A 26,948-nucleotide genomic window follows, 5' to 3' on the forward strand; every position below is an offset into this window, starting at 1 on the left:
TTTGTTTTTGCTCACTGTACGTATTTTCGTATGCTAGTAGCGTTTATTTTTTATGTCCCGAAATAAACTCCAAGAGGGACAGAAAACTCATAAACCATTGCGGTAAACGTCCTTGCACACGATGTGCGAGTACTATAGGGTAACGCATATCTCGACTATATATATGTATTCCAGACACCCACCCGATTAGTTCAAACCATTCGCCCGTCTCCAAATATCCCCCACAGAAACAACCGTACTCAACACCATCAGCATCCCCACCATGTCACTCCCCATACTAATCCACCCCAACGACGACCCAGGAATCATCAAGTCACATCCATCCACGATAACCCGCTTCACAAACGTCTTGCTCCCGCTTGTATCACCCTTCCCTTCCTCATTCTCATTCTCATTCTCCTTTGATTGAGAACTGCCGCTGCTGAAAAGTAACGACCACATAGCCCCAATAATAGACAGCGCAAGACCCCAGAACCAGAATTTATAGGCTTGCGTTTGGATATCAATGGACCAGGGTGTTTGGGGGTATATTTCCATTGCGTGGAGCTGTGTTTATCAGCATTGCACTACCCTGTAAACGGGGCAAAAAAGGTGGGGGAGGCGTACGATAGTCAAATCCTCAAGTAGCACATAAACACCCAACGCACTTGATTTCCCGAGGTCAAGCATAGTACTCACTGCACCGGCATTGTCGCCGTCGCCGCCGTGCACGAGGAGGGTGTACACCCGATCGAACAAGTCGATGAAGTTGAGGAAGCGGAAGTAGCGGCGTGCTGGTTTTTGTTAATATCATGGACATCAATTATTGTATCTGTCGTGTATGCTTTGGAAGGGTCCGAAACGGCGGAGACTTACTCAGTGCTATTTGCGACTTGGCTGTCTCCCACCGCGTGGCTGTTACGGCATTGTGGGTAGAGAGGTCTGATGCGATTTGGGAGAGCGCCTGGATTAGACGGAGGGAACGTTCGAAGCCAGGTGTTGTTCTGGTGAAGGTGGTGAATTGTTTGAGGAGGGGTTGTTTTTGCTGTTTTTGGGCCTGGACTTGTTTGGGCTGCGGTGCACGTTTGACCTGGGGCATCTTGATAGATGGATTTTCAAGATGTATTTTGGGCTATGGGAGAGGGATTGGTTTGATATCTATGGAGTACAGTGTTTATCAACTGTAGTTGGCAAGTCCTAGCGGTCTGTTAGTTCTTATCGGTATTATCCGATGCGTTGGCCCGACTTGGCATAGATATGCAGTAATACCGTCCAAAAAACTCCGAGCACTTCCTGCCTGATCCAGACGTTGCTGCTGTCAGGTGAACCGCCCACCCTCGAAGGTGATTCGCTCACCCTTCGAGATCTATACTCACCCAACTCACCCCGTCCTCTCTTCGTGCCGACACCATCCCTTTAGCTGCTTCACCAAGAAAGTCAAGATGCCGCGACAAGAGAGACTAAGAGGCCTGGCTGAGCAAAGCCGGCCCACTGCTGCCCCCAGCAGGACGGTGCCGGGATGTCCCCTTCTTCTCTCACTCTCCCACCTCCTGAACCTCGCAAACACCGTGCAAAGTGTGCCTCTTGCGTCCTTCTTACCCTTTCACCCTGTCACGTTACGCCCTTTTCTCTAGCCATTTCGCGATCTCACAGTGCCCTCAGGATAAGCGCCCTCATTTCAATTCTGCTGCAACAATGTCCAAGGGAAGAGGGCGACAAAGGGTCGATAGAAAAGCCCGTGCGGCAGCAAATGGTTATAATCGCGGAGCGCACCGCGAGCAAGATAAGGAGCGCTGTGAGATCATCTATTCCGACGACTCTATTGCTATGCAGGATAGGGTTATATCAGTTTATATTGAGTAAGTATATATTATATCCCCTTGCCCTGTGGCGTGTGATCATCTTGCTGATTTATTATCTGTCTTGCCTTCCAGCTGGGCGTCCGAAGAAGATGAGTCTCTCCGAGAGAAAGACCTTCAGAAGGGATACCCGTGCCCAACCTCGCCACGCTCAAAGGTTTTGTGCGCTTTTACATATCCTCTACCGACGGGATTCTCACGCTGCGTCCTACAAAATCTTCCGTCTGAACTTTGCGGAACGGTTCTTTGCCGGATACACACGCATTACATTGGGTATGGAGAAAGGTTCACTTTACTAGCGAACGATCTCGGGGGGTTGGGAGTGTTATACATACTTCCCGATGGCGATTCCGAAACTCTGTAAGTGGACACATCATCACTGCGTCTCCTTACTAACAGCCTACTCAGGTGGACGAAAGAACTTCCCAAGAGCCCGACCCGACAAGCCCGTGTTTCCATATTGCAGAAATTAAGGGAGAGTGGAATTTGTGAGGAAGCGAACGGAAGATCTCTGCATGACCTTGCGGAAAGTGAAGTCGAAGGGGTATCAAAACCTCTTAAAGATGCTGTGCAAAGAGATATGAGCCGAAGTCTGTCACGAACGCCCTTCAGCGCTGCTAGAGAACCATCGTGCACAGGAACGCAGAGCGCAGAAATTATGTCAAGTAAGACTCGTGATCTGTAGCCAGGTTCGGCACTCGAGCGTACTAACGAAAGTCAAAGGCAATGCACCAAATAACTTCGAGCAGACGGCCATAATTAATTCTTTAGCAAACAGGGCCGAGCCCACGTGCACCCAAAGTACTCCTGATGCTCTCGCTCAGAATGCTATTTGCGCTCCGACGCATTACGAGCCTAGTTCGATACACATACCGGACGCAAACATAGCAGCTGGCTCTTTGGCCACAGAAAGTCATCAGAGCTCATATTCCTTGGATGAATCGCAAGCTACGATTGACGCTGCGTCGTTGGAATTTCACCTAAATGGGGCACTGCCTCCTGGTAATCACCCCGGGCTAGGCCAACAGGCAATTCAGCAGCGTATCAATGTCTCACCTCAGACCGGATTCTTCCATGTGTTACAAGCTTTCCAAGGAGCTACACTCCCTACAGGTTACACCGACGCGACGGAAGCAATATCCACTGGTTTTCTCGATGCCCCCGGTCAATTTTGGGATGCGATGCAAGATACTAGCAGATGGATCAACGCCCAAGCCAACCAAAGAACGACCTGGGTTGAAAATACCCAACTTTCGAGTGATAATACAGGGATAGATGGCTATCATAACGTCTATCAGGCGGTACAGCCTTCATCAGAGGCACTCCCTGATCTCACGGTTATACATTTCGGGGCAAAGGCGTACCGGTGGAATTTGTGGACCGGATGAAGAACGAGGAGCTTGTGTATTCGCTTCTTATCCCAATCCAAGGAATATGAGTCTCTCCTCATGCCCGACAATTGTGGAGATGTGCTTGTGACCGTTATGACCGCTGCATCAGATCATACTGGAAGAGGAATCTTCCGTCCTTGCCAGGCATTGCTAAAATTTGGCTTCCTCGACGAGCAAGGAAATTAAGTAGCAGGGACATGACCGACCCATTAAGTAGTGAGTCTAGGCGTCTGCCGTTAGGCCAGCCTGGTATGACGGTGATGGTTTATGCCCATTCCCCATGCGTGTGAAATTGTCTCCCCGTTTGCTTTTATACGGTTAACTTGCAAGCGGGAACTCGCTCTCGCCTGGTGTATTTGGCAGGCATATCGTGCCGTTTTATCTCTCTCGGCTTTGGGTACCGGGAGGCCTTGTTTGTCGGTATTTTAATGGAAATCGGTGCGGTATATCGGTAGGAAGATTGGAGGTTGGGGAGACCGAGGCGCTTGGGGTAAGACAGCCCGGATGAGTGGCGAGTTTATTCCAAGGGTAGCTGCCTTTTGAAACCGGTAGCCTTTGTGTGTGAGGTATGGCTATATATATGATGTTCCTTACCATGTTTTATGCAGACTATGTACCATATAGCTAGTATATCGTAGCGGGCGAGTAAAACGATCTGGGATTCCAGTCAACATTGCAGATGAAGGTGGATGATGAAAAGCTCCGTCCACAGGAGACTCCACCCTCGTCATCCCCCACTCGCCAGAAAGCTTCTACCTTCAGCCGAGTGTTTGCCTCTCCCCGCAAGCGTAAGGAGTTGGAGATGAAGCAGCAACTTGCGTCTCAGCAGCAGAAGAGCCGAGATGTCAATGCTCCCGTCTGGCAACGCTACCGCTTGTCTCGACGCTAATCGCCAGGTACTTTTGCCGATTCATGACCGGAGGCAATATCGGAAACGCAAAGACGGACGGAATCGAGCACGACTTAGGCATGGTTGGGGGGCAATACAGCCTGATGATGATCCTCATAAACATACCTTTGTCGTTGTTGAGCCTTTCGTGACGCTGATGGTGAAGAAATATGGCGGCCATCTGGTCATTCCCAGCCTCATTCTCATCTCTGGAGTGATTTTTTTGGGTCAGGTCATGGACTCATATGTAGCACACACTGACCGCTTGAAGCCTTGTGAGATACCGTCCCATCTCTTAAGTGTGCTGAAAACACTGATCATTCAATCAGCTTCGTTGTCCCTTGAACCCCACAGACTTGCTGGTGGCTTACCCCAGAAGAGCGTACCGCCGCCATCGTTCGACTCATGCGAGACTCGACCACTGAAGTGGACGTCAAGTTCGCACTCAAGCCAGCCTTCAGAGCCCTCATGTACCCAGCGATGTGGTTCTTCATGCTCCTCTGCGTTTCGTACGGAGTTGCAACGACCTCGACAGGGCAATTTTTGCCACGGATTGTTCACCAACTGGTACGTCACTCTCCGATGCCACGGGACACTGCTAAGCCGACTCGTCCAAGCAGGGCTACAGTGCTGTGCAGACAAATCTGCACCTCATGGCCCCGGACTTGACAGGATGCGTTATCACGCTCCTTGTAGCCTGGCTGAGCGACCATTACAAGGAGCGAGGAACGTTCCTGTGTCTGGGCCTGAGTTTCACCATGATCGGATACATCATGGCCAGCGCGCTGGATCCGATCGCACAGACAGGAGCTTGCTATGCAGGTATGTATCATGCTACCAATTCATAGAGAAAGGGTTCCTGAGCAGCAATAAACAAGGGGGCCACCGGACAACTGGCAGGCGGACGGGAGCCAGTGAGAAATTACCCAGTTTTGCTCAGCCTCTTGCGGGTGTTTTGAAACTTGCCCGGGGTTCAGCCTGGGATTGAACTTGGCGGTGGAACGCTAGCCCTTACTGCAAATTTTTCGGGGTTGACCCGGGGGCATGGGGTTCAGCTTGGCGCTTGAGAACGTCGATCGTACAAAACGGGACCAGGCTTTATTCACATCAATGCCGGTCAGGAGACTAGACGTCGCCCTAGGCCTGAATATTGTAATATGGTGAAGGTGTGAACGGCAGTGCTCCCGCAACAATTGGTAAAATTGTAGTCAATATCGCCCCTCCGTCGCCGGGTGATCAGAGGAGTACTGTGTGTACTCCTTCACTTCGTTGCCCGTCCACAATTTCTGTATCTTTGGCCAAACCTGGAGGCGAGCAACTCACAGGTACTGTAACATGGCCATTACACAGCAATGCGAAAGGCCGTCTCGTTTTGGAGGTTTCTGCTACCGGCGCTTATCTCTTGTTTCTGTAGGAGGCATTGGACTTCTAAGGTAACAAGCAAACTATTGATATAAAAGTCACATAAAAATCTTCAAAGCCAGTATCTGTTGTGACGGTTAGCGGGGCGCCAGAAACGGCTCCCATGAACCGCGCTTCTGCCGAGCCCTACCGCCTGCCATTGATGGGAATACCATTGCCATTTGCGGAATGGCGTCTACTGTATCAGGGATAGCGCCGCCTCGCGCTGCTTTTAGGCTGCTCACATGCCGCCTCAATGCATCCATTGCATCTATAAAAGCCCGACATCCCCCCCTCAAAGGACCACGCACTTTCTCTTCTCTTTTTCCCTCTCCTGTCTGCCTCGCCTGGTGCACTGCCCTCTTACCAAGATGCCGCGTTATCCGACGATTACCCTTTTCCAGTATGGCGCCGGAGTGGCCGACGGTCATCTGAACGATTGAGACATTAAGACCTTGTTACTGTCGCTTCATTGGAAATCGACCTATCCACATCACCCCCTGATGCTGTGCTGCTGCTTATGATTGCAGTTATGGGCCCCCTTCACGAGTCTGCCAGCTGATCAGCGACTTTTTGAGTTGCTTCCAGCCATGCTATCCTATTTGGGCTTTCCTTGAGGACTTCTGGATCCTCAGCTGCCTTGCTTGTGGTCTTTATTTCAAGATCCCATGATTCCTTCTTTACCTAGGCTCCCAAGATTCTACATGGGAAAGGCAACTTTCTGGTTATCTGGCCACCAGATCTGGCTGTGAACTGGGTTGCGCCTGTCCCCCTCCACAGCCGTCTTTCAACTCCACCAGGATCAATTCATTTATGTATCCTCGCCATGTCTACCAGGCAATAGCGAAATTACCGCATCCTTTTCATTTCAGCGTGTTTGACATGCGAGGCTTGGAGCTGCAACACCCAGATGCAATTGGCTCAGAGCACCGGATGTGATGACCTGGTCACGTTGGTGTCACAACCTGGCTTCTCTCGTATCGTACCTAGGATTCTAGTTAGTTGTATTTCGAGACAGGACACTTACCCTAAGTGTCTTCCAAGTATTCGTATGCTCAATGTCCCTCCGGGTCCGGTTCAGTAAGTCGTGTGCGTTGATGGGTATATCGTCCCCTCCAGGCTCCGTAAGATAATCAACAAGTAGAAACGATAAAGGTAACGAATGGAGAAACAAGGCCAACCGAGTACGTATACTGGGTTGTTGGTTAAGTGCGGACGAGTCAGAAACTAGAATGTAACCAATGCTTGATTAACGAGATTGATCGCGAAGAACTAAACTAAGTACATGAATGAGCGTCCTTATATATCTTCCTTCTCCTGGTATGATGTTCCTGCCGTGTTGACTGCCTGGCTCTTCTGGGAGCAAAAAGACAACTAACTATATATGGCTCATCAACCACCTGTTTATGTAAGTGACACTCAAGCACCAATATAGGTAACTGTGCTCAACTGAGTTGCCCCTTTCACAGTCCAACGCTTCTCAATGCTACAGCAGGGCTGGTCACATCGCTTGTCAATAATTACACGGCAAGGGAAGGAAATTGGTCAATTATAGCATTATTGACCATCATCACCACCGGCCTTTCTGCTTCAGGGTTTCTGGCTTTGGTTATAATTTACAGGTGTGAAAAACTTGTGAAAATAAAACAGGAGCATGATTCTGAGGTTAGTGCTGGATTCTACAGAGTGATACCATAGAAGAAGGATGCTATTTGCACTGCTGAGGTTTAGTCAACATGCATTCTAAGCCATAGCCGTTATAGCTGGACTGTTGGAGTGTGGATTTAAACAATTATTTTTCGTACTTGTGTCTGTAACAACATGCAGTGGATACTATATGAAACTAGAGATGGTTGGATTGTTGAGAGAAGCGCTAAGCTCGCCTAATAGTTAACTAGTAATCTATGGTATGGCCACAGTGGCATCCAAGGCATTGCTAATTGGATCGACTATTTATCCAACCGATCCCTGTGGCGAAATGTGGCCCATCCCATGATTTAGACCTCAGCCTCACCCCGGGTGCTCGGAAGGTCACCCTAATACCCTCATTTTGAGGGTCGAGGGTTTGGCTCTCTCACCCACAGTGAGGGTCTAGGTTAGGTCTGATTTTCGCGAGGGTGACCAAACAAGATAAACAGTACTATATTAGGATGGATAATCATTTTTATGCATACAAATTAGGTAAAGCGTGGAAATTCTATGAAATTTCATGAAATTTTATGAAATTGAGGGTCAATGAGGATCTGTGAAGGTCACAAGTATCATTATACCCGCCCCTCACGCAGGTCGGACTGTGGAGGATCGTGAGCGACCTGTATCCGCCATCGCCGCCGCGAGTGGATTACATTATACAGTGGCCCTTGATCGGAGTGCCGTCTTTTCGCAATTGTTTGGCTCTTACGGTGATCCAGGGCTCAAATATGGTCAAGAGTTATTTCCTAGGTCAACCGTCGTATTTTCAAGCCCCAATGTGTGTCTTTTCTTCAACGGCACAGTGTCGTAACTAGATGTCGTTATCGTTAATAGTCCGTCTTTCGCAGAAATACGCCTTGTGAAGCACCGCCCACCCCGCTTACTTAGGAGCCATCGTCGGCCATGGAGTGAAAAAAGACCTACAAATACTGGCCAGAGGACAATGAACTGGACAAGAACAAGAATATTACCTAGATTGCAAATGATGACGACAGTGAAATCAAGCATGCATTCAAAGCAGCCAGAGTGAGTACATGCCAACCAGCCAGGCATGTAAGCATCTTGCTAACACCATATGCAGCTTATGCCAGCGGATGCCCAGGGATTGCTGGATGGGAGTCTTTGGCCATATAGAAGCAGATGAAATCGTGACTATGTTGTCTGCGTCTCAGGATCTCACCGCATCTGTTCGGCCTTCGATGTATAGCACTATCGCATGGGAGTGGAACACTGTGCCCCAAGCACGCATTCTGCGCTTACTGCAGGCTGTTCTACAGTGCCCTGAGCTGGCCTCAAATATCCAGCACGTCTCGATCTTGTCATCTTCGCAATATGTGCTCACTGAAGAATGGAAAAACGACCCACGAGATGGCCAGGATGGGCCACTTTGGAATCAATATCTTGAGAGCTTCAGCGACGTCGTGGAACAGTCCCAATCAATTGTTGATAAAGCCCAGTTCCCAGAGGCCTTGAAATGGAATGAAGCGCTCCAGAAAGGCAATTCCTATGCCTACGTGACCATTCTCCTCTCCCGATTACACAACCTTAAATCTCTTCAGCTGGACTACTCCTTTGTCTGGAAATCAGGATTTCCTGGATTGATGATGAAGCACGCGTTATTTTCCACACCAAAAGCCGTACTATCATCTTTCAACTCTCTTACGGCTATTGACTACGGTAGTAATGTACCCCTGTCTGAGGAGTTTGACCCCATCTTTAATATTTTTGATGAATTGAATGGCTACCCTCCTTGTGATCCCAATCAATTCATGGCCTGGTTCCATCTGCCTTCCGTTCAATCCATATCCATTTGGCTACGGAGCTTTCAAGACGTTATTACTGGTGAGGACCAGGGGAATCTGAGTAAGCTGCATACGCTAGTCATCGCTCGAGCTACTATCAAAGAAGAAGACGTGCCATCTTTTCTGTCCCAGATGACTACCTTGAAGTCTCTGCACTTGGGCATGGCATATAGATGGCACAGTGAATTTGCCTTGGCATCATGCTCGAACATCCTGGAGGGCTTGGAGTCCATCAGTGATACTCTAGAAAAGCTCTCCCTGGGTGTGGAATACTACCCATTCAGCAAAGGGTACTATGATTTTGGAACCGACGAGGATGAACAGGCAAGGATAGAATTTGATGGATTTCTGAAGCAATTCCCCCGGCTGCGATCTGCAGAAGTACCCATCACTTTACTTGTGGGATTGGATTCAGATGAATCGGATGAAATTGGCGACCGTCTACCGGATACCCTCGAGGAATTATGTCTGCAGTGGGATAATTCGGAGATTAATGGGTTTTGGGAATTCGAGTCACAATTACATGATTGCGTCCGGTATCTGCTGGACGATCAACGGACTCATTCGCCGCACCTTAAACGAGTCACCATCCGGCAACGCATGCTGCACCCCATTGATAGGGAAATCTTTGCCAAGGAGCGCGCAGAATTGAAAGAGGTGTGTACAGAGGCCGGGATTGACCTGGAAGTGGTATTTGACTATCTGTCTCCGGGGCTATGGACACAAAATAATACTTGGTGTGAATAGATATAGTACAACATAAGTATAGTACCAATGCAGCCAGACTTTGTGCCAGATTTTGTGCTCAAGTTTTAGTGCTTATGGACAATCTAAGAGCTATCGTAGCAATAATGAAACAATGCAGGCACGCGCATCACAATTCCCCTGATTGCGGTGATGATCAGGCGAGGATCGCTGTTCAAGGCGTTTTTTGCTATTCTTGGCAGATTATTTTTATTTTATCCAATTCAACCTAATTTAATATTATTTCGCGTTATCATTTGGGGTTTGTTTACAACATAAGCTTTCTCTGTTGGCTGCGACTCTTTGCGGGCCCGTGCGGATACGGCGTTTTTCTTTCTTCAGGGCACTTTGTCCTGCAGCTACGCTAAAAACTAGGCGGACCTGTCTGCCTCACTGGCCCCCAAGAGTCTTTGTTACAGCCCTGAAGAAAACAGCCTGACGGTGCGCTTGGAATCGATTGTATAGAAACGGCAAGGAGCATAGATAGGAGGGACATGTCGAGGAATGTAAAATCATACAATCCAATTCACAGTCAATCAATCAATTAATCCATTGAGCTTTGCAAGTTCTTCTTCTACTTCTTTTATTATATAATTTCGTTAATCCTAACCAGCCAATATGATTCTTTCCCAGATCTGCACGATTTTGCCTCTCCTCGTTAGCCTGGCATTGGCCGGCGACCTGAACGTTAAGCGAGACATGTCTGTTGCCGCGACCAAAGGATACAAGGATGGCCAGTTTGTCTGGACTTCAATTGTCGACCTTGAGAAGAAGGAGAAAGTGTTGCCCGAAGAGATGGTCAAGATTGCGCACGAAGCGAGCAAGGAGATGCAAGCGGACTTTGGTTCGGTCCCGGAGGCCAAGCAGCCCTCGATCATGACGGCCATGGAAATCGACAACCGAATCTACCTGGCCTCGTCAATGAAGGGCGACTACTCCTTCATCTACGACTTCAAGACGAAGGATAAGGGCGGCAAAGTCGGCAACGGAAGCATCAGGAAGGGTGTTCCGAAGGAATCGCTGACGCACTCGGAGATGCTCAGTCAACAGGTAGCGGCGAGGACCGGAACAATGTTCAGCACAAAAATGATGCTTCGTGTGGGGAGCTGATGGCCAGCTACACCTACCTGTTGAAGAACAGCGGGCAGAGCCTGAAGAACAAGAAGCCGAAGCAGACAATTGCATGGCTTTACACCAAAACCAAAGATGGCAAGATTGTGGAGCAAGCTCATAATCCTTGCGGCACTAAAGAAAATGCCTGGGGATGCGATCTCTTCTGCCACCACATGGACTTCACCCCCATTAATGTCGACACTGAGGAAGCCTGTGACCTGCCCAAGATCGCCAATACCGAGCAGCAGCAGCTCATGACCAAGGAATTGAGAGCACAACTCGGTGCGATGAACAAGGAAACGGATGAGGCGAACAAGGAGAAGCAGAAGGAAAAGAACAAGAAGAAGCAGGGTGACGAGGGGAAGAACAAGGGCCAGAAGAAGGAGGAGGACGACAAGAAGGGCAAGGGAGGAAAGAAGGCTCGCTTTTGGTCGGTATAGATCTCTCTGTCAGTGGATGATGGTTTGGCGTTCAAGGGATTGTTTTAGGGGTTTGAAAGGCCCGTGCTTTAGACGTGTTCCCGGTACCGGATAATTTGAAGTTTTGGTGATTCCTTTGGAGTGTGCTTATTTGGATTAGAATAGATGGATAACTGAATGAACGATCTATATGTGCTTAAGCCTGAATGTCTTGGTTCTTGAGATATCTTGCTGTGTGTGACTTAGTAGCTTCGCCTTCGTATTAAGGCACCGGGACTGTGGAAGAGACGTTTTCCGCTCGCGCCTTCTCGTTAAATATTGACTATAGATAGCCAAAGGAACATACTGTGCTCGCCACCTTACGTTCCCTTCCACTTGAACAGATTGAGAGATGAAGCACAAAAATAGCTATAACTCCTCAATTGCTAGCCTGCATGGCGAAAATGACCTTGTGTACTTTCGCTTCTTGCACCTACAACACTAACACACCACTCAAGTAATGCATTGAAACCTTGACCAGGGCCTTTCTCATAGCGTCACCAGTTCCGCTTGATAAAAGCCTTGATTTCAGCAAAGAATTCTTCAAATGGATTCAAATCTGATGAGTACGGTGGCAAACAAACATACAAACCTTAGCATCAGCATCAGCACACAATTGTATGATCTTCTCAAGTTGAAGAAGCTGCTAGATGAGATTGCCAAAGACAGAAGCGTCAGTTGAACCCTGAAATACACAGGAGAGGACAATCCCATCTTGGGCATAAGCAGGCAGTATTTGATACTGTTGGTCGCGATGGAATTGGGAGACCGAAGGAGCACTACAACCAGAGGCGACCAAGCCATCTGCCTGAAGTCTATCTGTCTGTCACATCCGGGCTCACAAACAAAGACGAGATGCTCTGAGTAGAACTCTGAGATATTGTGAAAGTAGACATCCTGTAAGTCTGCATTGGATTCTCTAGCTCTCTGCTGGGTGGTCTTTTTGGACCAACCTCTGAAGGCTAGAGCCCTGCTAATGCTGGACTTTGTTACCTGTATCTGGAATTCATCCCACAGAAAGACTGCCGTCTCATCCAGGTATAAGCCAGGCTTTTCAAGCAGGTGCTCACAAAGGGCATCTAACATAAGGGGCGCGATAATCCGCCATTGGCCACGTGGGTTGGCTGTGCTTTGGCGCTGCCATATAGCCGAAGATGCGAGCGGATATGTTTAATAGATTGTTTGCTGCAGCCAGCCGCGTCTGCTATTTGGGATGCACTTAGTGGTGTATCACTATGTATCATGTCACGGATAAGATGAAAAGTTGAGAGAGCTAGCCTGGGAGCCACTTGTACACAGTGAAAGTAGATTATTTCTGATCTCGATGTCCAGCAGGCAGTGAGGGCTACCAAAGTTCGACATATGCCTTTGGCATAGTACCGCACGTCAGTTACATTATTATTTGGTACCCTACAACCAAACTATCACTTTTGGGATCAGGAGATATTTTGGGAGTAACTAAACAAGACCTATATGGAGGACTAGCCGAACGGAAGAGGTATATTGCCTAGCGAGAGCGTCTAGATAGATGATGTTGAACGAAATAGCAACAAAAGTCCCATTTGAGACTAGCGTCGAGGGGCATGAAATCCGTGGCCTGGCGTGGAGGGAAAGCCTGTGGCCGTGGGAATACGCTCACCTGATACCAAGATGGGAATTGGTTAGCAGGACTCCTAAAACGGCCGCCGAAGTAGCCTTTTTCGGCCACCTGCTAACCGTCACATCAGTAAATGGAGTAGAAAATAACTATTCCTCCGCCCAAGATCGCAGTAGACTAGGATAATGACAGACAGCATTTTATTATAACTAAGCGCATCCCTAGTGAACCCCTTAGTAAGACATGGGTAAAAATAGAGAAATGCCTCTCAGAGTAAGAATTGCATCAATTTGGCAGGATATTTGGAATACCAGCGACGAAATCCGCAATAGGAGAAAAAAAGGCTCTTAGCACAGTAAAGGTCTGAAACAAACATATATCACGCTATCTCTATTGAAATCAGAACAGGAAATGCGAGGCAATCTACAGCCCATCTAATTCACATGATAAAAAAAATCCAAAATTTCCCTGTGCTTCGCAGCTATTACAAGTTCACAACACCTCGCCCAGCATCTGTTTCTGACCGTAGTATGACATATTAAGCTGCCTTGTGCCCAGCTCCATTCGACCGGCCGATTAGGGGAAGTTCCGAGTTCAGGCTTTCCATCGTGTTGTATCGTTTTCGCCCCTGACTTATCTTTATTAACTGAAGTCCGTTTATGATAGGCACCTCGTTACGGAGTAATAGGCCAATCTCGCCAGGATGGAACCAGTTCATCCAAAGAAGCACTATGACCATTAAAAAGCCGTCGAAAATGAAGACATAGACTTCCTCTCGCATGAGAGGACCATGATTGCCTTCAATAAACTCAACAACTCGGAAGACGCTTCTGACGAGGATCAAACCTCCAGTTAGGTATAGTGTAAATAAGTACCACTTCCATCGAATGTTAGGATTGTTAGATTCGGGTGTTGGTGATCTGGCCAGACGATAATGATAATTAATAGCAATAACAAGAAAGCAGGAGAAAATAAAAAGCTGGACGAAAAGGCCAGCAATGATAACCTTTTCGCCTGTTTGCCAAAGCTCTGGAGCGGCCATGATGCTACCACCTTTTAGGTAGGATATTAGCATTCATCCATAATATGCAAGCATATAGAGTACAAGCTTCTGTTACTTACCAGTTGACTGTGTGCAGAGCGATACCACATCACCCCAAACAAGGTTTTGGTAAGCCACTTTCGCTTGACTAGGGCATGGTGCTCTCCGGCAGTAAGCAGGATAACGCGACCAAGAATCATATAAATGGATGCAGCCATAAATGCTGGTCCGAGGAGAATCAGTGTATTCTGTACCACATATGGTCCAATATTCCAGCAGCCCTCGTCTTCAAGTGCATTCAGGACTCTTCCGATGTATCCAACCGCTTCGCCTATATTGAAAAAGCCAACATTAGTGTAGTCCTCGGGGCATAAGGTTGAGCTTGATTGACGTACATGCACCACCTACGACAAGTGGCCAGAGATACCATGTTTTCGTCTTCCACATTTGAAACGTATGCAGGAGTGCCGAAATGCCGAAGAGGATCACAAAGATAATGTTCGCTTCGACAGACGGGGCGAAGCGGTAGAAGGCAAAGGTAGCATCTTTGTAGTTTTCGGGATCACAGAGAGGTGGTGCCATGATCAATCTTCTCTGTCCTGCAAATAGTAACTCGACGGTATGAGATCAGACAAGGACGAGTAGGCTCTTACGCAGGGAAGCACACTCGGACCTTAAAAAGGATTGCTTGGTATCGCAGGTGCAAGGAATGTTGAGAACGAAAAAACGAGATTGGAACAAGACAGGATCAAATATGTCGTCGGCACATGTCGCTTTAATACGTACGTTGAAGCAGTTCAGCACCTGCAATAAGCCGCAACGACATGTCTCAAATCCATTTCCTACATCGATTCCACATTTCGTGGAGTCTTCACAGACCAATGGCTCCGGTTCTACATGAACGCGAAAGTAGGAACATCTCGGTTTCGGATCTTGATCTCATTGGCTAACCAGCTCCGCTCCAGTAAGTCTAGCAATTCTACTGGCCGCAGTGGGACTCGGCGTGATGTTACTGACGCAACAGGGAAAGCTTTCTTGCAACGCCTCGTTCGGCCTCAAGTACACTTGAAAAGGATCGCCCCTCGGTTTCGCAAAGAATTCTGCTTGGCTGAAGAAATCCGTCAGACGCAACTGTTATTAACGAGGTCCTTACCATCACTCACGCTATCATGGGGCGGTTAGGGTACCGCAAGTCTAAAAACGGGTGCCTACGATGCAAGAGACGTGTCAAGGTTCGTGATCGGTTCTCTTACGACGTCGAAAAGGGTGACAGATTGGGACTGATGGCTTGGCACCAGTGTGATGAGCAAGTGCCATGTACTGCCTGCAAGAGGCACAAGGTCGAATGCAGCCTTGAGCGGCCTGGCAGGGGAAAGCCCCTTGAGACGGTGAGTGGCGCTTGCCTCCTGGAGCAATTCGTGTGTCTAATATAACATGTACAGAGTCTTACTGGCCCTCCCAAGCATCAGATGCTCTCCAAGCCTAATAATGTTCACAGCCTTCCTGTGAGCGGACAATCGCCCGAAGCAAACTCTTTTCCAGAAACATGCACCACAGTTGGGTTTTCTGAATTGTGTCTCTTGGATCTGGAGCTCATGCATCACTTCACGACTAATACGTGCATGATGGGTCCCCACGTGTTGGATCCGTCTGTATTCAGGGACGAGTTGCCACGTCTTGGTCTCCGGTACCCGTACCTTCTACATCAGCTCCTCGCCCTGTCGGCATTCCATTGTGCCTATCTGCGGACAAAATCTCGCGAGAGGTACCTGTTTCACGGCTCAGAGCACCAAGCTCATGCCATCGCTGGCATGCGATTAGTCCTTGCAGGGAAGATGACCGAGGAGACCAGTTTCGCCCTGTTCATGACCTCAGTTCTGCTCATGACGAGCAGCTTTGCTTCACATCTGAAGTATCAACACAACCAGGCGATGCCGCCGCTGGCTGGAATGCTCGAAATAATGGCGCTAGTGCGAGGTTTGTCCGCAATCAAGGCTACCACCCATGCCGAATTGCAGTTCAATGTCTTGGACAAGCTAAAACATCGCAACGGCTCTCAGCCCTGCTGGAAAGCACTCGATCCATTCAAGACGTAGCTTGCCATCCTTCAGTCTCGAATTTCCAATCTGACTAATGTCGATAATGCCACCTTGGTTCTATTAAACAAAGGCGCACAGTCGATGCTAGACTGCGCAGCAATGCCGGCCACTACGATGACCGGCGAGCTAAATGTTGTGTTCACGTGGCTGAGCATACTGCCCGGGGACTTTTTTAATTTGATGCAGGCGCAGCACCCCGGGGCGATGGTGGTGCTACTGTATTATGTAGTCGCGCTGCAGGAAGTTGAGACGCAATGCTGGGTGTTAGAAGGCTGGAGCGCGCAGCTAACATCAAATATCGCGGATATACTGTACCCGCCTTGGACTGAGCTGGCACAATGGGCTATGAATGAGTTAGGATACCCGAGGGGTTAAATGAAACTGTGTAGGGTTAGACAGCACTCGAGACTGGAAGAATGTACGGGAGACCATCGTTGGGATCCTTGATCATCATGATCTGTCCATGGTGGCAGTTGAGGTTTCAAAAGACAGATTGTATTGTGCGGATGATGTCGTCAGTGATTTGAAACGTGCCGCATCCAAAGGCCCGATGAAAGCAGGGTATAGCATCGGAAACCGAGTGGATGGTTTGACTGTCGCAACCTTTGGGGGCTACGTCGATCTGCAGAGGCCATGCACTGGGCTGTGGTTGAAGTTTGGCCTTACGTGCTTTGATGGTGTTGCTTTGGAAGAGAATTCGGATGGTGATCAACGCGCTGTTTGATTGGCATGATATATAAGGTACTAATGAAGTCCTCGTGTGCAGTGAGTGGTGGCAGAATGGTGTCTCGATAAACCACGACTTCGCCAAACGCGGCTTACATCTGTACAGCCTAACTCTCGGGGACATGGAGCAACAGCTTCAAGAACTCAACAAAGAACTTACAGCCTTGCGGTCTTCTTAAGACGTACCAGACGGGCCTGGACGTTACGACAGCTCCTCCCCAGGCTGGGCCCGTAGTGCCTCTGGATCGCGCGGAGCCGACGCCCCCTGCTGCCAACACTGCACGAACAGACGGTATCGTTCCCTCCCCGTCCGTGCCCAAACCATCTTTCCATTACCTACCTGTTTCCTAACCAGGCAGTCACAATTTGCTTCTCAAGAGGTTCAACATCGCATTACCACCTTTCAAGACATGGAATTCATTAAGCATTTTTGTGAAGCTTCCGCGATTTCTCCTTGGTCTGACTTCTACTGACCAGACTATGTAAGACATCACCCTCTCTCATACGCCTGTAACAGTGCGAGGACCTCTTCAACTTTATCCTTGATGGCATAGAAGGACGGCGTTTCCTCCGCGTTGTTTTTTAAAACCGGGTCAGCGCCCCTTTTGTGGAATTCCAGCGAAGGCGTGAAAAATGGAAGGGGAGGGAGGGCTGCGGAAAGAAATAGAAAACATGTCATGCTCTTGAAGGTATCTATGGAGTTCGGTCTGGGAAGTAGGGTGGAGCAGCCAAGGGCCGAAGGATGCAGCCATCTAAGCACTAGCCCGCTAGTCGCGCGACCTCAGAGCGGCACTGCTTACCTACGAGAACCAGAAGGGCAGGCGTACTGGTGCTCGTAGATTTTTGCTCGGTAGGCAGAGCAGACACTTTACAGCATTTGTACAATTCAGACGACATCCGCTATAGCTACCAAATAGACAACCAATACACCCACCAGGCAGTCATCAGGTAATCTACCGCCCCTTACCACCCGAAATGTCCTGTCCCAACCGGTACCCTCCAACCTTCTCCCACTCCACCTTCTGCCGGGTAATGGGCAGCTGTCTCCGCAGGTTCTTAAACGCCTCCTCGGCCATCTGCACAAACGCCCGGTTAAGAGTCTCCTGGTAGTCGCGCTCCGCGGCCCCGATGCGTGAGATGATGGTCTCCGCGGAGAGAGAGGAGATCGAGACACTGACGGGCTTGGTGGTGTTGAGGGCAACGTTTCCGTCTTCGTAATAATGCACGTCTACGTGGATTTTGCCGGTCACGGTGGTCGGCTCGGAGACGGGCATTGTGTAGATTGCGCGGAATCGGCCGTTCCTGTCCCGTTAGCTGAGACCATAGACAAGGGTAACATGACGTACCAGAAGTTGTTCGGCGAGTATCGGTTCGCGACGAGTAGGATGGCAACGGAAGAGTCGTTCTCTGTCGGGTACACTCCGTAAGAGCAGTTGGGGTAGTGTTCGGTGGCATGTGCAGATAGAGATTTGAGGAGGGATTTGCTTCACGGATCAGCATGCGCCATTCACTCCAGCACCATTGAGAAACTCACATCAAGTCCGCATTTTGCGATTCCAGAACATACGACTGCGCATCAGACGCCTCCTACAGAATGCCATATCAGCCCCGTCCCTGCAGCTCATCCACACCAGACTCGCCTACCTGCGTGACATGGTCAACCTCAAACGAAGTTTGACTCTCCACATCAAAGTACCTGTTCCCCTCCAACTTGTTGAACCCACTCACAATCACCTGTACCAGCCGTCTGCATTAGCATTTGTAGCCCAGCCTCAGTCCTCACACCAGTATTCGCATCGCATACCTCCTGACTAGCCCCCGGCAGCTTGACGGTTGTCAATTGTGTCTCGTTGTATCGTTCAAACGCGGGGGCGAGCGACGGGATGAGGTCACCCTCTTCGGAGGTCAGGGCCTTGACATCTGTGTTTCCGGATGTTTAGCATGGGTCTTGTTCGGGGGTGGATGCGGGGAAGCTGGGGTCGAGCGTTGGGTGTCAGAGGAGAGGGATGGGAGACGGTACCGGCAACGACATCGGGAAGCTAGAGAATCCAGAATTAGCGATCTGTTTGTTTATAAGGGGCATTGAGACGATGCTGGTCTGGACTCATACCTCGCCTGGCGGGGCACCCTCAATGAACGAAGAGGCCAGCTCAACGGTAGACATGATTCAATATCGTGGTTATTGAGTGTTCTTGATAAAGGAAATAAATGAATGTCACCGGAATAAGCAGATAAAGAAGAGGAGAGAATGTCCTGCCAGCGCAACGATAGATGCTCGGTGTCAACAGCGGAGACGGAGCTCTAGCGCGATAAGCGCGGACCTCGTGCACGTGGATCAATGCGGCTATCAATTACAATGCAGTGTTCTGCTGTGCAACGCGGCATATCTGCAGATGTATAGTATATATCGATTAAACTATGCTAGTATATAAACATCAAATTCCAGTGCCAAGCGCCAAATGTCCAAACTAACGCCAACGATAACACCGCGCTAAGAGAACGATAAATATGGAGCAAGCAGATAACAAATAGAAAAGCAGACTATTCAATGCTCATGTTCATAAGCGAGTCATTGGCCTCAGTCATACCCTGCAACCCAACTCGCTTCAAGGTCCCCGTATGTGGGCTATTACTATTGCGAGGGTTACTGTCCGGGAAGAGTGAGCCGAGATTAGACTTGGGCGGCGGACCCCAGATATTAGGACCCGTGTCCCTCATCGCTGGCGAATTGGGCATAACCGGGCTGCTCTGGGCACTCATGCTGGGCGAAACTGCCCGTCGTTTGAATAGGTTCGGATCGAAGTCGTCCTCGCGACCGCGCTTTCGTTTGAATTCTTGCATGGCAGTAGGTTGCGCTAGCGAGCCTCGTGAACAGGGCCGTTCAAAAGGCTTGGCAAATTCAAAGGTCGATGTAGATGGCGTCATGTCCATTGCCAAGTCATCTTCTGAAACCGATGGAGGACCTGTCGGGCGTATAGTTGGGGGTGGTGTGCGGTAGCGATCATCAAGCGAGTTCCAGTATCCCGTACTTTCAGAGATACGAGTGAATTGTTCGTTAAACGGGTTCTCAAGTCGAGTGGTAGTTTTTGAAGGGGTGTCGTCCGCACCAGGCAATGTCCTTTCTGATTCGGTTGGTTGTGGAGGGAATGATGAGTTCAGATCCGGTGACTTTTGTGGTGCCGGGTCACTCTCGCGGACCTGCCGTATCACTTCTGATTCTCGTTTTGACTCGCTATCAAGAGGAGAAGACTCTTCAATGAGAGCGGCCCGAATGCGAGCAAATGTTTTCGTTTTCGGCTTTGCGAGACATTAGCTGATATCCAGACACTTATGGGAATGTAAACCTACCAGTAAACTACCTCGCCGTGTGACAGCACGTCGAATAACCCCAAGTGGTCCTCCATCACCACGGGCAGGACTGCGACTTCGAGCACGTTCTCCGTCATCACTGAGATCAGACAGACGCAGATCGCGAGTACCCATGCTCAAACTCTCACGCCGAGGTTGCACTCCATGTTTCGATCCCCCAAAATAACCTCCGTGCGGATTCTCAATGCTCTTCATCACAGGCGGGGAAAGCGGCCCAGGGCTCTGCTTGGAACTTCCACTTGCACTGCTAGAACTGTGTCGAGTCCTACTGCGTCCCTTGCGGAAACGAGCTCGCTGGAAGCTCAGAAGGCTCGCTGCAGCGTGTGAATAGCCGCCCATCCAGTCGTTTCCTGGGCTTGGTACATTCCCAACAGCAAAAGGACTCGGCCCGGTTCCCGTCTTGTTCGCCTGTGGTGTGCTGAGCATCATGTCATCCTTATCCCCTCCCATCGGCTCATCGTCTTCCTCATCGCTGGTACTTGTATCCGAATCCATCATATTCACACTGGATACCGAGCTGGAAACTCCTGTCCGATCAACTGGTCCAGACGTCGAAAATGGCGCTGCAGATGCTGTGCTAGGGGAACTACGACGTTGTGGAATCGCCACTCCCCGAGCACCAATGGTAGGCGACGACTCCGGCGAAGACTCTGCAAGGGTAGAGTGGTGTAAATTCGTACAGGCACGCGAGAAATCAAGACCCCGGGATCGTCGAGGAAGAACTGATCCGGGGGATCCGTATCTCGAACTGTAGATCTGCGAAGAGTCGAGCTTCGGAGAGAGCGGTGCACGATGGGCCGTAGCGGGGGAACCGGAGAGTCTGGGAGGAAGGTTCAACGCTAGATTGTGTGGATTCAAAGGTGGGCGCTGTGGTGTGGCTGGAGTGGATGAAAGTGAACTGTCATCTTTGCTGGAAGCTGAATGGACGGTGCTCGATTCACCCGAAACCGACTGTTGCTGAGAAATTGAAACCGGTTTGGGCACATCTGGCAACGAGTGTAATCTGGGTGAACCCAAGAGAGGTCCGCCAAGTTGATTATTGGTGTTGTTCCTGATGTTATCCGTAGTATTGCCCGTCCCAGCGTCAGCACTCTGGCTCTGCGAGAGTTGCTCGCTCAACTTGCTCTCGAATGGCTTAGCGGGCAGGGTATGGGACAGTGTCGAAGGAGTCGTCGGCGGAGTCATATTGGGCACCGCAGCAAGCCTCGTACACACGACAATTTCACCGTCAAATGCATGCAGCGCTGCAGAGCATCGTGGAAGGATGTGGAAAGGGTCCGCAGGGTCGGGGAATCGCGGTGAATAACTGGCCTCGGTCGGTCGAGCGGGGAATATATGGTCAATGAAGATCGTGTTTTGGTGTAGATCCAGGTACAATGCTGAACATTCGATATGCTTATATATAGTCGCGTGGAATGTTGTGAGATGGCCGTGTCACAGTCGAGATGGTCGGAGATTCGAGTCTCAATCGCGATCGCGCGAATCATGTGATGCCATGCCCCGCACCTGATTGGCGCGCGGCTGTTGTATACAGGGACCAGGAATGCTGGTTATTCTGTGATATTTATATTTGGAGAAAGCGTCTATATACTCAATTGTTAAACAGCATGGTATCATTATCATAGCCACATAGAGGCATTTTATGCCAAGCTCATAGCAGTGCTAATCGGCGCCACATACCACTCCCAATCATTGCACTTCCAAGGATCCCTCGACGTATCGGTAGGAGAACCCTTGATCATATCATCATCTCGAGCCTGCCACACCTTGGCAATGACAGCCTTCGTACGAGCCACATTCGAGACACTCGATTCAGCCATCGCTGCCAGTGCACGTAGAACGAGCGGTCTTCCGTAAACTGTCGAGTCACTGTCCACGTTCAACCAAAGCTCATCATCAAAGGGGTCCAATTCCACCGCTGCAACGAAAACTGGCCATGTCATGCTGACCAGTGACCCTTGGTTAAGTAGGTCAGACACAAGCCGAAAGATATTCCGAACATATTCGACCACCAACGTGGTTGACGGCGACGCGCCGTACAAAGCACAGTGCAAGTATAAAACAGCAGCTAGACGTTTCAATTCTGCAGCTGATTGAAGGGTTTCGTCGTCGCCGTTGTCGCCGTGATCAACGCCAATTTCTTGCACCAGATGCTCAAGTCTATGCTCTAGAGAAGCTGCTCGCAATGTAAAAGAATCTCGCGCTGATTTCGATGGAAGCTGCCTTCTCGTCCGGCTCATTTCTGTAATCGAGGACAATATTGACACCAATTCTGGGCTGCAGCCCATCCAAAGGTCAATGTTTTGATCATTTTCTGACCAGTAGTCATTGCCGAACAACACCTCTTCACCGCAAGCAGTGCGGCCCATGACGTCTTGGAACGCGAAGAAAAGCTCCGCGAATGCTGATACTGGATCTTGGGAGCCCCCATTTCGGGATAAGGCTCCTTGTTGCTGTCTTTTCAAACGGATCAACTCCTTAGCGCCTTTCAAGTGGATTGTCCAGTGTTGGTCACAGTTGTCCACAATCTCATACAGACACAACATCATCATGGTAACCAATACTTCCGGATCAGTTGAACAAGTTAGAGAACCCTTGGTCGCAAGTGTATAACGAAGATCCCGTAGTGCCGCAGATTTGCAACGGAGAGCTATGGCACTGTAATTAGAATCAAACCGCGACCAGTGACATGCTCCCAAAGCTTGAATTGCTTTGAATATGGTTGGAGATGCAGACATGCAGAAAGGCAGAATCACAGATGCGAATGGCGATGACGACTTTGAACTCGCCGTAGTCCGAGGGCAGACCTGTTGGAGGTAGTACTCAAACAGCCGCCCTTGGCCTGGTTCAGTAAGATTTGGGAACAGTGATACCGGAGCTGTGAGTTGGGGTGTCGCATATCCATAATTTGCAACTTCAAGAGGTAGTGTCCATTCTAAATCATTCATGAGTTGACTCTTTTGGGCATGATCATAGACGACCAGGGTATTAAGTTCATCACTCGCGACGTCCACTTGATGTGGTTGCTCAAACATCGACACCCCGCTGTTCACAAAGGCCCAGGGCTGTACAACTGGGATAGAACACCACTGCTGCTCTTCCACCAGAGATCTAGGCGACTGCTTCCCCTGCCCACGAGACTTGCTCCAAACCCCAGATCGCCCAAACGCTAACCCCCGACTAGCAAAGTCCGACTCCCATTTCAAGACCAGCTGAGTAGAGCAAGGAAGCCCTTTCTGCTGGCATCGCGTGCAGAGCGGCTTCTTGGTATCGCAACGGACATGACTCGCGCGGCATTCTTTGCATCCGCTGTGGGTTCGAGTCTTGACCGGGCCCACGCGGTCTGCGGCCTTTCGACGCGGCATCCCACGGGCTTAGGGGATTTCACATTGCCTGTTTCGATAGGTCAAGCTCCAAGTGCGACGATCCAAGCGGCGCTGGTTATAGAGCCGAGACGAATGGGAAAACCAACGAGATTGTCAAGTAAAGTAGTGACCGTTACAGCAGCCGGTCAGCAAGAACAAACCAAAAAATGGGAAGAGGTAAGTACAAATACAGTAGCAAAGCCGAGGACGAAGGCGGTGGTGGAGCGGACGTCGGTCCGATTGATAAGCTCCGCTCCGGACTTTTTCAGCCAATAACAATGGCCCCGCCACCCCCGCAGAAATCACCCCGTTGATTGGCCAGTTGACTACTATGCCTGAGCAGTATGAGAAGGCATGTTAACAGAGAACGGTGCGAAAGTCCAGTATTCCACACATACTGAGTCAATATCGCGACAACCACAACAATAACCTCCAGAGTCAGCTCGGTGACAAGTAACTGAGAGATAGTTCGCTCATTGTCAAGATCCCGTACCACCATCAAGGAGTGTCTGAGTAGTGGGGAAGCAATCTGGCATGAATGCCTTCTTGTTTCTGACCCCTGAGGTGTTCAAGACATCCTTGCTACGGTATAGTGTCACATGAGTGATGAGACAACCCAGGACAGCAAGTCCCAGACCATAGCTCAGGGAAAAGAAGATTGGACTGGACGCGTGGTACTTGTCATTTTCGATCAGACCATCGCTGTTCAAAATGCGACTGAATTTTACATACTGCCGGTGTTGTCGTATGCATCAAATCCAGTCAATGGAAGATACGCAGTGTACCAGGTATCAGTGTAATAGATGATGGGTGCACGACAGCGTACACGCAGAATCAACCGGTGAAGACATTTGCTTGTGCCCAGAATGGGGTGACAAAGGTGAAATATTTTAGGCGATCTGACTCCAGTCAAATGTTGTAAGCTATCCAAGGACAGTAAGTGCACTTACTACTATTTGTGGCGGTTCAACACTGCACCTATAGGCCAACCCAGCAAGCCCGAAAAGCTAATAGAATCTGACACCCGATAGGCCTCTCCATCTTCAAATACACTTTCTGCGCTTGAATAATAGCGCTAGCTGTGGCGCGTAAGCTTTATTATACTGAGCTCCTGTCTCAAGAACGTACCCAAGACTGGTTGAAACTCAAGCTCGACATGATTGTAATCACTGTATGTTCTTTGAGATTGAAGTGATGGTCCGAGTTCATGTGTATTTTCCGGCTGAAGACGCGGACGTTCTGCGAAGGCAAACTCTCAGGACATTCCTCACCGTGAGATTGGCTCTGAATATCGGTGCGAGTCATCTTGCGTAGCCTGGCTCGAATTGACTAAATTGGTGGCTAGGAAATGATAGATTGGGAACAGCCGGTGTTCCTTTTATGGTCATTCACGACCACCTCTTTCGCCTCACTTTTTGAGCATATCCCTACCGTGGAGATATGTCCGGTAGATAAGATAGAGTCCGTGCTGAGGGGAACTACCTCATACTCGACTCCATCAACCCGGTGTCGCGAAGAAACTGAACCGGTATGGTTTAATTTAACCCATTAGAGAACAAGGTTGCAGCAGCCAAAAGAAGAGTAAAGTCCAAGCGAAGAAACAGTCAGGCTGGTTATGTACAGGATTGTCGTGATAACTAAGACCGAGAGGAACGATAAGGCTAGAACAAGCCGTCTGGACTCACCAGAATCCCAGCCTTGTATTGATATTCGGAGGAATTCGAGATTCACTTTCTTTGATTGGGTGGATTATCGGATCTACCCCGACTGGTGCATATAAAATCAAAGTCAAGCATCGCGTGGACCTTCCCACCGTTATCGATCGGAACATTGCCAACGTCGCGGTATGCATTGCGCTATCGCATAGCTGCATGACCGCAGCTATAAAGATGGACACTTATCGCTTCTTTAGCTGGAAATCAATTGCTATCTAATCCAATTCGAGCTCCTCTTCTAACTACTGCGAGAGGATCGATATTTCGCCATGACAGTCTCCAAATCATCCTCTCTTCTCATCATCGGCGCCGGCACCTGGGGCTCATCGACTGCCCTCCATCTAGCACGCCGGGGATACACAAACGTAACCGTTCTCGACCCCTACCCAGTCCCGTCTGCCATCTCCGCCGGCAACGATGTCAACAAAATCATCTCCTCGGGCCAATACAGCACTAACAAAGATGAAATCGAGATCAATGACCTCCTGGCTCGACAAGCCTTTGAAGGCTGGAACAATGATTCGCTATTCAAACCATACTACCACGACACAGGTCTGCTCATGTCCGCTTCCACATCAGCTGGATTGGACAGATTAGGCGTCAAGGTGAGACCGGAAGATGATTCGAATTTGGTCGAGTTGTCAAAACCAGAGGATTTTCGGCAATTGGCGCCGTCGGGGGTGTTGAGGGGTGATTTCCCGAACTGGAGAGGGTATTTTCATCGTTCGGGTGCGGGATGGGCTCATGCAAGGAATGCACTAGTTGCTGCTGTGAAGGAGGCGCAGAGACTTGGTGTGAAGTTCGTCACGGGCATGCCGCAGGGGAAGGTTATTACGCTTATTTTCGAGAACAACGATGTCAAGGGCGCTGTCACGGCGGACGGGAATATCTGGCGTGCGGAGCAGACGTTTATGTGTGCTGGTGCGAGTGCTGGCCAGTTCTTGGATTTCCAGCAACAACTACGTCCGACTGCGTGGACATTGGTTCACATCGCGTTGAGTCCGGAGGAGAGGGCTCTTTACAAGAATCTTCCGGTTGTATTTAATATTGAGAAAGGTTTCTTCTTCGAGCCGGATGAAGAAAACGGAGAGATCAAGATCTGCGATGAACATCCCGGGTATACCAACATGAAGAAATCGGCCGACGGGACGCTCCAAAGCATCCCCTTTGAGAGGACCCAGGTGCCTAAGGAGTCTGAAGCGAGAGTCAGAGCTCTTCTATCGGAGACTATGCCCCAGCTGGCAAATCGGCCGTTCAGCTTTGCTAGAATTTGCTGGTGCGCTGATACGCCGAATCGTGAATTCATCATTGACCGTCATCCTCATCATCCTTCTTTGATTTTGGGTTGTGGTGCTTCTGGGAGAGGTAAGTTATTCTCCTGCTTTCAATATGGGATACAGAACTAACTGTTCACCAGGCTTCAAATACCTTCCCTCAATCGGAGGTATCATTGTCGACGCCCTGGAAGGCAAGGTCCCTCAGAAGATCCACGACCTTGTCAAGTGGGACCCGGAAATTGGCAAAAACAGAAACTGGAAAGATACTTTGGGGAGATTCGGTGGGCCCAACAGGGTTATGGACTTCCACGACGTCAAGGAATGGACGAATATCAAACCCAGAGATATCTCCAAACTGTAACGGAATAAAGTAATGATACAAGGGCAAGTTCTAAATCGTTCAGTTCTAAGCTGATTGGGGTATCATTTA

At 49.5% G+C, this 26,948-nt stretch overlaps 12 protein-coding genes across 12 annotated transcripts; 7 read left to right on the top strand and 5 right to left on the bottom strand.

Annotated features, from left to right (window-relative positions):
* Window positions 1-186: 186 nt before the first annotated feature.
* ACHE_80770A (PEX11 domain protein) lies at window positions 187-1,078 on the bottom strand (the record flags this gene model as incomplete). Its single annotated transcript, XM_043284177.1, has 3 exons — window positions 187-546; window positions 607-773; window positions 856-1,078. 3 exons carry the CDS (start codon window positions 1,076-1,078, stop codon window positions 187-189), a joined length of 750 nt encoding a protein of 249 aa, XP_043141383.1.
* Window positions 1,079-1,674: 596 nt separating this feature from the next.
* Window positions 1,675-3,226, top strand: ACHE_80771S (uncharacterized protein; the record flags this gene model as incomplete). Its single annotated transcript, XM_043284178.1, has 4 exons — window positions 1,675-1,838; window positions 1,914-2,198; window positions 2,247-2,503; window positions 2,562-3,226. 4 exons carry the CDS (start codon window positions 1,675-1,677, stop codon window positions 3,224-3,226), a joined length of 1,371 nt encoding a protein of 456 aa, XP_043141384.1.
* A 682-nt stretch (window positions 3,227-3,908) lies between these two features.
* Window positions 3,909-4,118, top strand: ACHE_80772S (uncharacterized protein; the record flags this gene model as incomplete). Its single annotated transcript, XM_043284179.1, has 1 exon — window positions 3,909-4,118. The coding sequence occupies one exon, from the start codon at window positions 3,909-3,911 to the stop codon at window positions 4,116-4,118; it is 210 nt and encodes a 69-aa protein (XP_043141385.1).
* Window positions 4,119-4,523: 405 nt separating this feature from the next.
* ACHE_80773S (uncharacterized protein) lies at window positions 4,524-5,106 on the top strand (the record flags this gene model as incomplete). The annotated part of the gene is made up of 3 exons (XM_043284180.1): window positions 4,524-4,685; window positions 4,739-4,940; window positions 4,967-5,106. 3 exons carry the CDS (start codon window positions 4,524-4,526, stop codon window positions 5,104-5,106), a joined length of 504 nt encoding a protein of 167 aa, XP_043141386.1.
* Window positions 5,107-8,365: 3,259 nt separating this feature from the next.
* ACHE_80774S (uncharacterized protein) lies at window positions 8,366-9,760 on the top strand (the record flags this gene model as incomplete). Its single annotated transcript, XM_043284181.1, has 1 exon — window positions 8,366-9,760. One exon carries the CDS (start codon window positions 8,366-8,368, stop codon window positions 9,758-9,760), a length of 1,395 nt encoding a protein of 464 aa, XP_043141387.1.
* Window positions 9,761-10,375: 615 nt separating this feature from the next.
* ACHE_80775S (uncharacterized protein) lies at window positions 10,376-11,310 on the top strand (the record flags this gene model as incomplete). Its single annotated transcript, XM_043284182.1, has 2 exons — window positions 10,376-10,735; window positions 10,801-11,310. The coding sequence occupies 2 exons, from the start codon at window positions 10,376-10,378 to the stop codon at window positions 11,308-11,310; spliced, it is 870 nt and encodes a 289-aa protein (XP_043141388.1).
* Window positions 11,311-14,265: 2,955 nt separating this feature from the next.
* On the bottom strand, window positions 14,266-14,549 carry ACHE_80776A (uncharacterized protein; the record flags this gene model as incomplete). Its single annotated transcript, XM_043284183.1, has 2 exons — window positions 14,266-14,298; window positions 14,376-14,549. The coding sequence occupies 2 exons, from the start codon at window positions 14,547-14,549 to the stop codon at window positions 14,266-14,268; spliced, it is 207 nt and encodes a 68-aa protein (XP_043141389.1).
* Window positions 14,550-15,136: 587 nt separating this feature from the next.
* On the top strand, window positions 15,137-16,063 carry ACHE_80777S (Zn(II)2Cys6 transcription factor domain-containing protein; the record flags this gene model as incomplete). The annotated part of the gene is made up of 2 exons (XM_043284184.1): window positions 15,137-15,355; window positions 15,410-16,063. 2 exons carry the CDS (start codon window positions 15,137-15,139, stop codon window positions 16,061-16,063), a joined length of 873 nt encoding a protein of 290 aa, XP_043141390.1.
* Window positions 16,064-17,745: 1,682 nt separating this feature from the next.
* On the bottom strand, window positions 17,746-18,956 carry CAP1 (F-actin-capping protein subunit alpha; the record flags this gene model as incomplete). Its single annotated transcript, XM_043284187.1, has 7 exons — window positions 17,746-18,094; window positions 18,139-18,276; window positions 18,327-18,379; window positions 18,437-18,526; window positions 18,597-18,712; window positions 18,813-18,831; window positions 18,903-18,956. 7 exons carry the CDS (start codon window positions 18,954-18,956, stop codon window positions 17,746-17,748), a joined length of 819 nt encoding a protein of 272 aa, XP_043141391.1.
* A 377-nt stretch (window positions 18,957-19,333) lies between these two features.
* On the bottom strand, window positions 19,334-21,346 carry ACHE_80779A (uncharacterized protein; the record flags this gene model as incomplete). The annotated part of the gene is made up of 2 exons (XM_043284188.1): window positions 19,334-20,089; window positions 20,141-21,346. 2 exons carry the CDS (start codon window positions 21,344-21,346, stop codon window positions 19,334-19,336), a joined length of 1,962 nt encoding a protein of 653 aa, XP_043141392.1.
* A 455-nt stretch (window positions 21,347-21,801) lies between these two features.
* ACHE_80780A (Zn(II)2Cys6 transcription factor) lies at window positions 21,802-23,526 on the bottom strand (the record flags this gene model as incomplete). The annotated part of the gene is made up of 1 exon (XM_043284189.1): window positions 21,802-23,526. One exon carries the CDS (start codon window positions 23,524-23,526, stop codon window positions 21,802-21,804), a length of 1,725 nt encoding a protein of 574 aa, XP_043141393.1.
* A 1,984-nt stretch (window positions 23,527-25,510) lies between these two features.
* On the top strand, window positions 25,511-26,879 carry ACHE_80781S (NAD(P)/FAD-dependent oxidoreductase; the record flags this gene model as incomplete). Its single annotated transcript, XM_043284190.1, has 2 exons — window positions 25,511-26,606; window positions 26,659-26,879. 2 exons carry the CDS (start codon window positions 25,511-25,513, stop codon window positions 26,877-26,879), a joined length of 1,317 nt encoding a protein of 438 aa, XP_043141394.1.
* Between the last annotated feature and the right edge of the window lie 69 nt (window positions 26,880-26,948).

This window comes from Aspergillus chevalieri, chromosome 8 (genome assembly GCF_016861735.1).
Source record: "Aspergillus chevalieri M1 DNA, chromosome 8, nearly complete sequence".
Classification (NCBI taxonomy): Eukaryota; Fungi; Ascomycota; class Eurotiomycetes; order Eurotiales; family Aspergillaceae; genus Aspergillus; species Aspergillus chevalieri.